This window comes from Aulonocara sp. 'chitande type north' Nkhata Bay, linkage group LG11 (assembly GCF_057382095.1).
Source record: "Aulonocara sp. 'chitande type north' Nkhata Bay isolate Kocher_YH1m ecotype deep benthic linkage group LG11, A_spYH_male_GT1.1, whole genome shotgun sequence".
In the NCBI taxonomy this organism is placed as follows: Eukaryota; Metazoa; Chordata; class Actinopteri; order Cichliformes; family Cichlidae; genus Aulonocara; species Aulonocara sp. 'chitande type north' Nkhata Bay.
In genome coordinates, this window is record NC_141354.1 from 10,940,441 (window position 1) to 10,955,962 (window position 15,522).

A 15,522-nucleotide genomic window follows, 5' to 3' on the forward strand; every position below is an offset into this window, starting at 1 on the left:
TGTTTAAGTTTTAACCGTCTAGCTCACAGATGTCGAACTCCAGGCCTCTAGGGCGGGTGTCCTGCAGGTTTTAGATGTGTCCTTGATAGAGATGGCACGATACCACTTTTTTATGTCCGATACCGATACCGATATCATAAATTTGGATATCTGCCGATACCGATATGAATCCGATATAGTGTTTTTTAATCAACAAAACTGTTTTTTTTTAAATATCTTGCTGCATTTTGTATAAGTTCATACTCAAGTTTAAAACAACAGCTACACTAAAGCTATTCTGTTATACCTGTATGCAAAAAAAAAAAAATTTCATAGTTCAGCAATACTGATCAATCTAATAAACTTAAACCTACACCATCCTCCCTATTCTGGTATTTTAAAGAGTACTTAGCGTAAATATTAAGCAACCTAACTAATAGGGTTCCAACTCCCAGCAACAACAAAAATAAATAAATAAAAAATAGGGAACCACCCCTCACACTCCACCTCATGATGCTTAATCAACGTAATCAACCTTAATTTGATGCAGTGTGAAAAAAAAATGCACAGAAATCAATTATTTTTCAAGAAATATTAAATAGATTCAACATCTTTCTTCAACAAAATTGCAGACTGCACAGATGGTACCTTCTCAAAGGAAAAAGTACTATAGCTTACTAGGGTATATATATTAGACTTAATAGTCACTATATACAGTAATTGACTTCTATTCATTTTACATCAAATTAAAACTTTGGGTGTAAGATTCGGATAATTATTTATTAAAAGCTCGACATTTTAAATGAGAATAAGAAAGAAAAGTATGTCTTTGTGCCCCCTTTTCCCTGTTCATGCCCTATCGGCCCCCCTGGCTAAACTTTGCTAGATCCGCCCCTGCACAGTTACCAGCCGTCAGCTACGTAGAAAAAGATCCTCGAGTAGAAAGTAATAATAAATAAATTCTAACAACAGCTGATCAAGCTTAAATGTGCTGCTGTTGTTCAGCCGCTGGTTTCCTCTTTCTGGTGCAAAGTGGGCCAAAAACAAACCAGAGACACGGACTCGCGACAGAAAAGCCGATCAGCTGATCATTAAGCAGTTTCATGATTGAAGTAGCAGCCAGAAGAGGCAGTCGCTTGTTAAGCTTAACGCAGGAATGCTTTACAAACATTCAGAGATGGACTTACACACTTGCTTTACTTCTCTCGGGGATAACTTTGTCGGAGATGAAATGCCGGGTTGCTAGCGAAGCTCCACATGCTATCCAGACCACCGACAGGTCCCGCATGCCACAGCCGCTCTATCACGTGATGCATACTGCTCCGACGTGCTAACGTTCTGAGGTGAGTTACGGCGTGTTGCAAGTTTTGTGAGGTGCTTTCGTGATATTTAATGGATCGGATTACATTTTTTATTTTTCTCCGATATCCGATCCAGTAATTTAGGTCAGTATCGGACCGATACCGATACGTAATATCGGATCGGTCCATCTCTAGTCCTTGATACATCATAGCTGATTTATATGGCTAAATTACCTCCTCAACATGTCTTGAAATTTTCCAGAGGCCTGAACTAATCATTTGATTCAGGTGTGTTGACCCAGGGTTTCATCTAAAACAGGGGTGTCAAACTCAAATACACAGTGGGCCAAAATTCAAAACTGGAACAAGGTCGCGGGCTAACGTTAATATTTATTGAAAAAAAATCTCTTCTTATGGACTCAAACACATTTTGCTGAAAAACTGAATATAGAACAAGCAAAGCTTAATACTAAACAATATATATATTGGCTGTATAATACCAGTAGGCCAGCTCTAATAATAATTTGGTATGGCTTCGCGGGCCAAATGTAATTAGGCTGCGGGCCAAATTTGGACACCGGCCCTCGATGCCTTGAATTCGACATCCCTGGTCTAGCTGTTGATTTGAGGTGAAGTTGAGGACTTCAGACGTAGTCCTCCTCCTTTATTATTCCACACATTTTGTCCTGTGTACTGAAAGCAAACTAGCGCCTGAGCATGATGCTACCACCACCATGGTTGATAGTTGGTACAGTGGTCTCAGGTTCGAAAGCCTCACGTTTACTCCCCCAAACTTGTCTTGTCCCTGTGGTCAAACTGCTCAATCTTTGTCTCAGCTGATCATATAATTTTCTCCAGAAGGCTTTTGGCTTGTCCGTGTAGGGAGCTGCAAATTTCACTTCAGCTTGAAGATGTCGGTGTTGGACCAGGGGCTTCTTTCGTGGTTGGTATCTTCTCAGTCTATGGCGATGCAAAACTCACACACGGGATGCAAAGCTGCTCCAACAGCTTCCAGTTCATGGCAGGCTTGAGCGTCGGTGGTTCCAAAGTCATTCCTTAACATCCTAATTCATTTCCTCTCATCAAAGGGTGACAGTTTAGGTCTTCTTCTAGATCCTCTTTGGGGAAAAGTGGTAACAAATCAGAATAATTTCTACTTGTTTGATATTGGAATTAGCCGTTGTTTAGAAATGGCTCCATAAGACCACTCCATCTATAATTCTCCTTGTGTGTTTGGATATATTTGACTATGTATGCATAAATTTGACCCTGCTTGGATTCAAGAAGATCCCAAATGATTTTCCAACCCAGTTATTAATTTTTAAATCCATAAAGATTTGTACTGTACAGTAATTCTATCTTTGAAAAAAGAACAGTTAGAAAAGTAATAAAGGCCCAAATTTACCATGACATTCATGTTTATGATAAGGGTGAGGAGTATAAAAAACATCATTACAAGTTACAATGTGTTAAGCTAAATTTGTAAAATTGTGTAAATCATAACCCAGATGGGAGTTGTAAAAATATTATTGATTGATCATGCAAAAAAAAAATATAGTCAGTGACAGATTTTTGGAAAACTGACAGTAAAATAATGGCTCTATTTATCTTTTCTTCTCTCTTTCCAGCTTACAGCATTTGAAAGTATGGTTAAAAGAATTACATAGCTTGTGCTCCCTACAGTATTTCATTTTCAATGCTTGTTTACTGGAAGAAAAAAAAATAGTGGAGAGTAATGCTTCTAAATGATCGAGAGCTGACATTGTTTTCCTCTGGGTCTTGCTCTCTCTTGCTTTCTTCACCCCTCCATCTTTCTGTCTCCTCGATTGCCCATATTTGCCGTTCTCTCTCCGGGCTGGACACTTTGTCCTCACGCTCCCTGTCTCCTTCTCCTCATGCCAGTCCTTCTCCTCCTCCTCCTCCTCTCTGCCTGGGCCCAGTGTGAGTGATAAATTATTCGTGGGCATGCTCGGAGGGCCCAGGGCTTCTCATTCCTGCACACAGAGGACTAGCATTGATCCAGCCTGTGGTTCAACTTAATTGGAAACCCAGTTATACCAGCTACAGACACACTTGCGCACAAAAACACAGCGCGCACACGCATGAACATGCACTCCCAGACACTCCACGTACAGTAAAGCCACATTCAGACACACATATGGACTGTTGTATGGTAGAGTATTACACCTGTGTGTAGATGCATGTTTGTTATACATGTTTAGTGTCAATGTTATTACACAAAACACACAAATGTGTCTCGTTTCTTCCCTTAATGCTTTGAAATGCGGCACAATTAACATTTTTAACTGTTTCACATCAGCTGTGTTTTACAGCAAAAATACTAAAAAACTCAAAATTTCATACAAGTGCGTATTGTATCTAAAATACAAGAATAAGTAGGTAAGCATACACACAGACACACGCACAAGCACACACTTTTTATAGCCACTAAGCCTGCATTCTAAGCAGCACTAAAGAGGAGTAACAGTCCACAGTGGAGCAATATGGAGGCCCAGGTTTATCGATTGGACTGAGACACTGACTATCATACAGCTAATAGATTACATCAGACACATCGAAGCGGCCCAGTCAATGAGGCCTGATCCTATTAACTGGGGATTTGTAAACAGTTGTGTGCTCACTGTGATGGCTGCTGTGCTGCTTTGTGAGCCTTGGCGAGGAGATGACGGCTGTTAGGGTTTGAGGGGCTGCTCGTATACAGCCGAACTCTGCCCCAGCAGACCAGCGATCACTCGGCTCCTCTATTCCGAATGTCGCAGTTTAGCTCACAGAAGACGACGCTGTCAGCAATTATAATTTCACACTAGTGAAAACAGCTTCGACAGAGTAAGATAATCCATGACAGGAAACATGAGTTCGTCCACGTATTTTCTTAGTTTGTTGTGTACGAGTTGTCATATGTTTGTCCTATGTGCAGCAGAAGTAATCCCAGCATTCTTTTCGAAACATTTCAGCTTAAAGGCTTAAAGTCAGAGCGGCATTTAAAAAGAAAAAAAAAGTTGGGATTAGTTCATTTCAGTAGAATCAGGTAAGTGCTGGTGTTGTGTGCATGCAGTCATTGTGACGGAGTTAAAGTTACAAATACAATCTTTAGGAAAGTATGTTAACTGGAGAGCTTTGGTATCTGCCTAGCAAACAACAGTCAATCAGTTCTCAGTCCCAAATCAGGACACTCTGTTGCTTGGTCAGGGTCAGCATCATGTTCTAACACAGCTGGTGTTTCTGAAGTGTAATATAAACTCTATAGTCAGACAGAGTTCAATAGGAGTCCCTCTATATCTGAAATGGACACCATGAGGCTCCAAGGAAAAAGTGCCCTGCTGGTGTTTTTACTGATGTGGAACATTTAACTGTGACAACAAAACTTGCAGATTGGAGATGTTTTCTTATAATAAGCAGTTAATGCTGTGAAAGAGAGCTTTGTTTTTTAAACTTAATAATGAAATGTGGTATCTTCACTCCCCAAATAGTGACTGAAAATTCAAGTTATAAACAAAAGTAAAATTTCAGTTTATAATCATGTCCCAGACAGGACGCCCGTCTTCTGGCTGATTTTCATGTAATCACCTGCTTTCTGTATGGTAAAATGGTAAACAGTGCCGTGCATGCTGGAAATAATGATAAAGGTACATCAAAAAGAATGGGATGCTATCATGGTACCTGTTGCATTAAAGTATGACCAGAAAGGCTTCTAGGCAGGAACAGTATGTGATGAGTCCAGAGATGAAACAGCATATTGCTGCTACCTTGACAGCTATTGTATTTCACCACCTAGTCCTTCACTATAAACATCTACTGCAGCCTGTTTTGCAAGCTAGCACGAGTAACGGTTTTATCTGTGCTTTTTTGATTTCGTATATGACATTTGTAGATAATAGCTGATCGCATTTCTGGTGGGGATGCACCAAAATGTACATTGGTAATAGCGCTGTTAAATGGCATCAAACCAGATATGACATTTACTCACTGCAGTAGCAGTCAGTCTGCAGTTAAATGCTTTTCTAAGCGCACTAAAAATACAAAATAGTAACAGCTTCAAAAAGAATCCCCCTTAGACTTTACCATGTTGCTGCTACTTGATGCATTTCAACTTTAGACAATGTTTTCCCACAAATGTTTTTGGTTAAACTCTACGTGTGAGACTGGCTGCATCCATCCATCCCTTTTCTCCCACTTATTCAGTTCAGTGTCACGAGGAGGCTGGAGCTGCTATAGGGTGATAGGGGACAACTTAGACAGGTTGCCAACACAGAGAGGCACCAATAATCACATTCACACCTATGGCCCGTTTAGAATCACCAGTTGAACCTAACACCACTAACTGTGGACTGTGGGATTAAGCCAGAGTACCCAGGAAGAATCTACACAGACTCTGGGAAAAAATGCAAACTCTACACATAAAGGCTGTGGATGGTGGATTTGAACCCAGGACCTTTTGCTAGGCAACAGTGCTACCCACTACTCCACTGTTCCACCATACAATAGGTGGTCAAAAATATAAATACATCTAGGATGTCATAAATAATTAGTGGATTTACTAGAGATGTTGGCAAAACTTAGTTTAGAAACCATAATTAACTTGTATTGTTCTACTTTAATAGTGCTTTGAACTTGTGGCAACTAAACTAAAAGCAGTGGAAAGAAAGAAACGCACATCTAGCATTCCTACAAAGAGCTCCTGCAGCGAAAAAAACCCAGCCACCTCTGTCTGAAATAAACCTCACAAGTTAACAGCTCAGTTCATCTTAAGTCCATTACAGCATAAGCAATAGTTCTGTTTAACCAGCACTATGGCGGATACTGGTCGTGGGGTTTTCATATTAATTTCGTGGCCTAAACCTATTCACACGTCCCTTCAGGGGCTGTGCTGCAAAGAGGAGTGAAAACACTGCGAAAGAGAGAGAGAGCGGGAGAGAAAGAGAGGGAGATAGCAGCACTGCGCTCTCAGCCAACAGTGTGTTTTTAAGAGCAAAACGACTTTTCCAAAATAAATAGATCTGTGTCGCTGACTGCTAGGAGAGAGAAAAGCCCTCGGTTCAATAATTAATTCCCGAGTCGAGAGTTTTGGAGAGCCGCTGATTGGGCTGATTTTTTCTTTTTTTTATTCTGTTATGATACAAAGGAGGCCGTTTGAAGTAATTTGTCCCAGAGAGAGCAGCTTGGAATACCATACATGCTTTGATTTAGCAAAGCAAATTTAATTTTGTTTGCTTTATGCAAACCAGCCGGGGCCGCGGGGCTTTCTCTGATTCCACCAGAGGGGTGATGGTGGTGGTGGTGGTGCTGATGATAGAGGTGGGGGAGTGCACACATCGGAATCACGCTGCTGCCGCTAATATATAATACAGACCGCACACTCGCGCACAGACACACACGCATGCACGCGGTGAGCAGCAACAGTTCAAAAGTACAAAGCTTACACACCACCCCACGCACACACGTGCACAGTCCAATCCCTTTGAAATCAAAGCTTAAAATAATTGTTTGTGCGTTGTGTTTTGTTTCATTCTATCCGTCTATTATTAGTGTTACTGGTATTATTCCTATCATGTTGTTTTAGCTGCTTGTTCGTGCTGCTTGCCAGGGTTTTGTTTTATGCTGCTAATGAAAGCTTCTCTCCCCGCTTTTGTTCTGCTTTATTTTTTTCAAATACGTGAATGGAATACATCTGTTTACATCTGCGCCTGATATTTCCCAAGATGTCTAACACCCAGCCGCACAATAATGAAGAGGCTACTTGTGGGTTTCTTCCCCCTTTTACTTTCCAAAGGCCTTTTTTTTTTTTTTTTTTTTTTAAATCTCCACGTCTTAGTGCAGATTTCGCCGTTGACTGAGACGTTACACCTTAGCGCGGAGCCAGATGCATGCATGATGTGTTGCAGTTTTATCATTAATGATGGGAGAAATTAGCTGTGTAGTATACCTTTAATTACCTTCCTTCTATCCTTCTGTACTGGAGAAATGAGTGCCTGTGTACAGATGTTGAGGCACACAGCAGAAGCGTTTCTCCTCAGGAACAGGAAAAAAAAAGAAAAGGTGTTCAGAATGGGTAGCCAAGCGGTTTTCTTATGCTCCATTCAAGTCATTTTCTTAGGGAACAATAATGAGTGGATAAAGCAGAAAAACCCAATTTCCTTTATGCTTTTTATATCCTGAAAAAGCCCTCATTGACGACCCTTTGGTCTTTTGTTATAGAAAACTGAGCTAATATCCTCCAGCTCTCTGCACAGTTTAAAGGTCTTAATTGGATTCCATTAGTATATTGCTTGACATGACACTTGAGTCCGCTCCATTAGAATTCCCCTGCCCGGGATTAAAAAGAAGATTTTTTCTACATTCGACTCTCTTGGCTCTTTTGTTAAAGTCTCATATATTCTTTGTTGGATTCACAGTTTTTAGTGACACCATTATTAAAAATGTAAGCTTGACTTTAAGTAGGTGCTTTTATGTCTAGAGGACCTGCTATTAAAGGTATGGCAGCGTCTCATCGGGGCAGTTTATGTATCAATAAACCTTTGCATTAATACAGTGCAAGCTTTACATGTGGGCCTGATAAAGTGTGTTGTACACCCCATAAAACCGTCCTCCAGCTTTTTTCTGCACAAGACTGGAGCGCTGAGCTCCCTGCAGGTCTCTTTTCAGAGTATCACGCAGAGTTGAAGTGTTTCCTCTGTGGTTTCAGTCGGTGTAGAACACAGGCCGAAAGGAAAGATGCGTTTGATGATATTCTGTTTTATGTCTCTTGCCCTAGTCCTGAGCTGACGTGGAGGGATGTTCAGCATCTGATCGCCAAGACAGCAAAGATCCCCGACCCTAAAGAGCCTGGCTGGAACATCAATGCAGCAGGATACCATGTTCACCATAGGTACCGTAAAACATGCATGCAACACAAACATGTGGCGTTACCACTGGGATTAGTCCCAGCAGTCTGCCAGCATCTCGCCTACTTAGCTTACTTGTAAACTAAGGTTGTGCAGACAGCACAGACTTTATAAAATCATTTCTCCAGTCCAAGAAAAATTGCAAAAATATAACCCCCATGGGCGTCGTAAGGACCTTGAAATATTTGGTGGTGGGTGGGGATGGCTCTGCCCAGCCCTGAAATTTTTTAGATTTTCACCCAATAAATTTTTGAGCGTATATATGAGTACAATGAATGTAGTAAAGGTTCCTAAGATGGTTCCCTAGCATAAAGTGTAAAAAACAAAACAAGTGCAGTCTAACTTCCCTTTCATCTTCATTGTCATGTTTATTTCCAACAGTAAGAGGAGAACAGAAGAATTATAGCCGTGATGTAAATAAAGCAGTCATAGGCTTGACTGTACGTTGCCAATACTTCAAAATAAAATCGACCAATCCGGATCTCCCGAGCTTCTGTTTCTCTTGTGCGACAACGGCCCTGTTTGAGCTGTGACGAAAATGAACTGTGACAAACTGCGTTAACTCTGTGTGTTATCTATCTGATACCCTCCTCTTCTTCACCTCTCCAGGAGCTCTTTTTGGTGTCTCATCTCTCTGTGACACTCCTTATCTGCTCTGCTGTCTCCTCCTCTTCTCTTCGCCTCCTGATTAGATTATAAAATGTTTCTTAGTCAGTTTATTTTATATGTAGATAGACAAAAGGCAAATGTTGTCTTTTTCTTCTGTATAATCATATGGAAAAGGTTTCCCTTCATGATGTTTATATAATACAAAACCACTTCAGAACCTCTGAGCTCGATTGGCTAGCACAAGTGCTCTCTTGTTCATGAACCTCAGCTTGTAGATGACTCATCTGCTGCAACAGCAACAGGAGACAACGCCTCCCTCACCTCCTCTGACCTCACTTGCACCTCATTGCCTTATACCTCCTTTTTATGTTTTTTATTTTTAAAAAAGGGTTATTATAACTGTTGACATCAGCTGCCAACAATGACTCACTCAGCTCTCTCACTGTTTTCAGGTTGTTTGTCCCATTCTCGTGAACACAATATCTCGAATTTAGCATCAACAATAATTTGTATTCAATGATTAACTAATTACATTCTGCTTGCCAGCATCACTATAAATATTTCTGGCAATAGCCCATAATTACCGAACTTCAAATAAATATCCAATAGGAAAAACATCATGACATCATATATCCACTGAATGATTTAAATAGTTTTGTGCATCTCCTGTGGCAGATGAATTGTACAGTCGCTTTATCTGTAAATATTCTCACTCTCCAATATTTGCCTATGTAACAAATATTTTATTTAACTAAAATGTGAAAAGTCATCTGGCCAAATAATTTCATTAAATTCATTTCAAATCAATTCAGTTCTGTTTATATAGCACCAAATCCCAGTAACAGTTGCCTCAAGGCACTTTACATTGTAAGATGAAAACCCTACAGTAATACAGAGAAACCCCAAACAATCAGAAGGGCCCCTTTGAATAAGCACTTGGTGAAAGCAGGAAGGAAAATCTGCCTTTTAACAGGAAGAAACCTCAGGGAGGTTTTCAATTTGATACCATAAGTGCATCTCCTAAAAATGACCTTGACCTCAAGGTTAGAGGTCAAGTTTTCTGAAAATCTTCTGAACATGATAACTCCAAAGAGATGTCATCTGGGCTCTCCAAATTTATACCATTCGTACATCTACTAGGAGACTGAGGGGTAGCACTGGCAGTATCAGTATTTTGGAAAAACGTCACAATTTCGACTTAAAAGTTTGTGCTGCTGTTGTGTAACAGTCATATTTGAAACTTTCTGACCTTTTTCTGCATATTTGTGAATTCAGAAATTCAGCAGTATTCCTTCATTTCTAAATACTTGTTTTTACTGCTGAAAAGCAAAGTAGTTCAAAATCATTATCTCCTACTGCCTGGGATTGAATAATTTTAATTAATTACAGTTATTACTGGTGACTTTTTGCCTCAATTGTAAATAACAGATAAAAAATGCAGATGAACCATCAGCTGCTGCTTTGTAGGATATATGTTGCTTGTGCCGATAATAAAGATAATCTTTCAATTACGTTACACCTGTGCTGTATGCTTCATGGCATCTTGTAGGCGTAAAATATAATACAGCAAGATAAAATATTTAGAGCATAAAGGAAGTTTTATGGGCAGATTTATAAAAAGTAGGATTCCATTAATTATACCTATGAACTATAATTTTTTCTTAACCATTGAAAACATCACTAAAACTTTGAAACTGCTATATTTAGAAGGGCACATCCTGCAAATTTGTCAGTCTCTATTTAGTCTGGGGCGTTATAGATACTTATGTTGGCCACTGAATCTATTGAGCTATATTAGAGAAATGAATTAATCTATTAAGTGGTTAGGCTCCGATGACCCATCGTGGCAGAACAGAACCCCAATGGTGATAGGGTTTAGGAAATGACTCCCCTGAAAGCTAGATGTTGGTGGTGGTGGCGGCTTGGATGGAGCTTTGAGATACTCGAGTAAGGCAGAAATGAGGAGGAGGTGGGTTGCACAGGTGATATTCTGAAAGGGAGAATGTTGGAAGAGCGCTGAGATTTAAAGCACATAGAGTGGAGGCTCATTGGCTCAATGAAGGTGGGCAAGAAGATGATTGGACTAGTGTAATGATGTCAGCATTGAGTTTGATAGTGTGGGAATGTGGAGGTGATGCAAAGAACAGTCTAACAGCTGAACATCTGGGAAAGCAGTCAGATGAGTGATTACAGATCTTCTTTTAAGCTCCTTTTGATTCATTGAGTATTGATAGTCTTGTCAATAGTTTTACTAGCATGTCTTTTATGTTTGTGCTCTTTGGGGAATATACTTAACCAACCACTGGGGATTTTTTTTTTTTGTACTGCAACAGCACAAGTGACCTCTTGGAAACACTGACAAGAAGGTTGAGTAGCAGCATCATGTCCAGCTTGTCAAGCTGGGCAAAAGATCCACACCAAAGGGGGAAAACAAACCTGATTTAAACCGATTAAACACCACTGGTGTAAAAACATCTCAACCTATTCTGAACCAAAGTAGTCACCCCTATGCAGTCCCCTGTTGGCTTCACTTGCAATGCCCGGGAGCAGTGTCCATCTTTTATGTACAGTTTATATCTGAGAGTTAACCTCTAGCAGTGACCTGATGTGTGACACTGCAAACAAGGCAGGCTGAAGCCTTCACTGTGGACTGGGAGCAATAACCACATATAGCCTCTGGCTTGATAAAAAAATATAAGTAAGAGAAAATCTCCAAACACATTAACACATATTAACATTTTATCTGTTTAACCTTAGTACTCAGGTGTTAACATAACAACCAGACTTCTACTACCTATCCACTGATGCTGTTTCCACATGCGCGCACACACACATACACACCACTTTTGTCTGTGCTCACACCTCCACACTCTCCTCATATATAAAGTGCTTCAACCACAAAAAGCAGCAGTCTGTTTTATGACAGTTGAGACAGGTGATCTTGTCCGGGGAGGAGTGTCATTGTAATCCTCTAATGTTATTATCACACCCACAGCGTGTCTGAGTGTCCGTACCTGCAGTGATTTACAGACACAGGCTGGAGGGACTGGAGCTTCTCTCTCTCTCTCTCAGTGTAGAACCAGAGCGAGCGAGCGAGAGAGAAACCCATGCTCTTCTAGACATCCCATAAACGGTTTTACAATGCTTTCACAGTGTCTGCCAGGCGATGACATACCGGTAATCAGTCATAGTGTTAGTGATGCTTTTCCCTCCTCACCGTCTCACTCACCTTAAACTTGCTTCTCTTCATCTTTGCTGTAACTAACACTCCTCGCCTCTCTTTGTAGTTTTTTTTCCTCAACATTCCTCTCCTCTCCTTTTCCCTTTTTGCTCGCTGTTATTCTCGCTCACTCCTTTCTTATTTCTCTCTTCCATCCCCTCTTTCGCAGCATGCCATGTCATAAAATAGATTGTAATTACTGTGTTGCTGTGAGAAGAATGGATTAATTAAAATATAATGATGCCGATCACACCAGCGGGCAGCTGTTGAAATCTGCCCATTTAGGGGCTATGGCAGAGGACTTGTAATGCCCTGATCATACTGCAGCGGCCACACTAATTATAAAGAATGGTTTATTACATGCGTCAGGACGGGTGGACCAGGCAGTGCCACAAGCACAGGGTCACTTACCATCAATAAGGTTGTTGCAATACATTAAAGATTAAATGTGATATCTGTAACGAGAGGATCCAGGTTTAAGAAAATTAAAGACAGTCCTGAAGCGCGTCGCTGTATGAGGTTAGACAAGAGATGCTTTCATTAGTACTTGAGGTCCTGAGAAGAAGATGGCTTAAATAAAATCAAGAAGAAAATGATAAAGAGCAGAGTGTGTTTTCGTTATTAATAATATTATTACCATAAAATAGTCCAACTGTACAGAATTATGTTTCTAAAAGTAGACTTTGGACAGACATAAAGTAGATCTGTTATACTAATTTCAACTTTAAATCTTTTTGGACTCAACTAGTGGAACTTGCATGATTCTTAGTGTAAATAATCCTTATTTATTCTTATGTATAATCTTTGTACTCGTCCTTGTTTCGTTTAGTTCATCCACTGTCTGAAACAAGCTTTGTCTCATTGGCTCACCTTCATAAATAGCAGGTCTGAAGAGCAGTTGTATGTATAAGGAGACCAAATTAAGGGTATCTGCTGTCACTGACACCATAGAGTGTAGAAAAAACTGTCTGAAACTGAGTGTTTAGAGCAATCTGAAGCCAGAGCTTATGGTTCACAGGGACTACATTTGAATCTGCTGGCCCAATTATTTAAAGCTTTGATCATATTTACAATGACCAGCCCCTAGACATGCATAGGACAGACATAAGAAAAAAGTATAGGGCCACTTTAGGAGTAAGCAACAATACTATGTTGTAGAAATTCAATTCACTGTTAGTTATATGGCACCAACTCAAAAAACAGTAGCCCCAAGGCACTTGATATTAAGATAAAGGTAAGGTAAGACCTTACCTTAAGGTATTATAAGGTAAGACCCAATCCCAACAGTTACACAGCTCCCTTTAGCAGAAGTGTCACTGAGTGGAAGGCTTTGGAACATGTGAAAAGGGCATAGATTTGGGAAAACTGTTTTCTTAAGTTTTCCTCCATGGCCATTCACACTACAACAAAATAACTAAGTAATAGATAAATAACTGTAATCTACTAATAGAAATTACATTTTTTTACACATCGCTTCCTTATAATTTAGTCCCAAAATGTTGTCCTGGCAAAAAATGAGTACTTAGCGACAGCGGGAAGGAAAAACTCACTTTTAACTGGAAGTCAGCAGAACCAGGCTCAGGTAGGGGCAGCCATCTGCCACGGCAAGTTTAGGGTTGAGGGGAAAGAGAAACTGAAACTGCACAGTATTCATGCAGATCCGCGTCTTTCAGCTGATGCCTGTTCCTCTAAAATCAAGAAATATTTTTCTTATTGTCCAAAAGTTTCATTTTGTTACCGAAATCAGCATGTTAGTCCTCTAAATAATGACTGACTTTGTCGTGCTGTCAGCGCCAATCTGTCGCAAACTCGAGTTTCTTGTGAAGATTCAAATAACAGCTTTGAAGTGCAGTTTTTAGCAAACATTAATCAAACAGCATCAATAGTTAGAGGCTGTACAGCAGAGGATTACTGATCCGTCAGAGCGAGACGGTGTTCGCAGGATGGACACAAAACGCAAACAACAGAGCAGAACATTATTTCTTCTTTCAAAAAGTTAGCTTTCGCTTTAATTGAGGAAAATCAGAGTTGCTGGATGTAACCTCTTTAAAAGTTTTGTTGGGAGCATGTGCGGATTGGGGACAGATGGCTGCAGAGAAAGCATCGACTGCATGGCTTTGTTAAAGCTGCAGGAAAAATAGCTTCCTTATAGATGTTGGGTGAGTTGGCATTGATGTGTGTGTGTTGGGGGATTTGGTGGGGCGTTGGGTGGGTGGAATGGGTCGCACGCATCCTAGAGTTCCCATCTGTTTGACCTCCATATAGACTGGGAGCTTTTGTAAAAAGCAACAAAAAAACAACTCTGATGTTGGGGAGCGACCCACCACCCTCCGCCTCTCCACCCTCTGCTCCCACTGCCATGACGACAATAAACATGTCAGCCGCCACACGCCACAGCAATCTGCAATCAGATTTACTGTGCATGAAATATGGTGGTGCTTTTATTGGTCCAAAGACTTGTCACTCATAATTTATAGGTTGTTGCCGGGCCGGCTGTGATGTCAGCCGGCTCCCAGCACCCTCAGGAGAATCAGAAGCGAGAGTGGGGGGGGGGGGGGGGGGGGTGTTGGGGGGAATAGAGATATAAAAGGACAAAAAAAACTGTGTGTATGAGTCTGAGAGGGGAGAGGGAAAGAAAGGTGATGGAAATGGGTGAAAAGACGAAAAAGGAATAACACGCATCCATCCTGTCTCTCTCCGTGCTGAGTTTATCAGACTGAGGGAGTGAATTTGTCAGGGTTTTTTTCTAGGAACTCTACAAATGGATCTCCCTCTTCTCTCCTTTCCTTTCCTCTCCTCTGGCGTTGCTCTGTAGTCTTTGAACATTGACACCTATTGATCACATGGTCTGCGAAGGGAAGAAAAAAAACACAGCAACAAATCTGCGTTTCACATCTCCACTCGAAGCCTCTCTAACCTAGAAATAGAAGGAGGAGAGTCTGCAGCAGAGGGATGACGTACGGAGAACAAGCAGAGCGTCCAGACGGGCTTAATTTCATTTAATCTCTTCTGATAGCATAGGTGAAACTACAGTAATTATCCTGTGGGAGATTGAGATAGAAAATAACAGTGGTGGAATAGATCAAAGAAACGCTGCCCCGGTTGCAAAAAAACCCAAAGTGAATATCAAGGAGAATGCATGAGTGGTGAAATGGTGTCTTTAAAAAAAACGAGGGAAAAAACTGTGGCATTAAAAAATGAGATAAGATTCAATCCCTCTTTTGAAAAATGATACTCTGTTCATGGAGAACTATTAGAATGTTTACATTTGCGGCATTTTGTTCCATATCAAAATAATTAATTGCCTCCATTTTCAAATTAAAAGTACATTACAACACAATTAAGGATGCAAATGAGTCTGGGCCTGTCGCGAGGAGCCAGAAAAAGTGAAAGAGTGACTGCGTTGATGTATGAGGCCTCGCGTGCCTTTTTGTGTATTAGGTGTGTCGCAATGGATCATTGTGCAGGGCTGTGTGTGTTTGCGTAATCAAATACAGAAAGAATGTGTCGT

At 40.6% G+C, this 15,522-nt stretch overlaps 1 protein-coding gene across 1 annotated transcript in view; it reads left to right on the forward strand.

Annotated features, from left to right (window-relative positions):
• Nucleotides 1-15,522, forward strand: part of LOC147318542 (furin-like) — a 71,063-nt gene that overhangs the window by 9,261 nt on the left and 46,280 nt on the right. Inside the window, exon 3 of the mRNA XM_086310537.1 lies at nucleotides 8,053-8,166. Coding sequence (XP_086166663.1) covers nucleotides 8,053-8,166 — 114 coding nt within the window. The remainder of the gene's footprint in view (nucleotides 1-8,052; nucleotides 8,167-15,522) is intronic.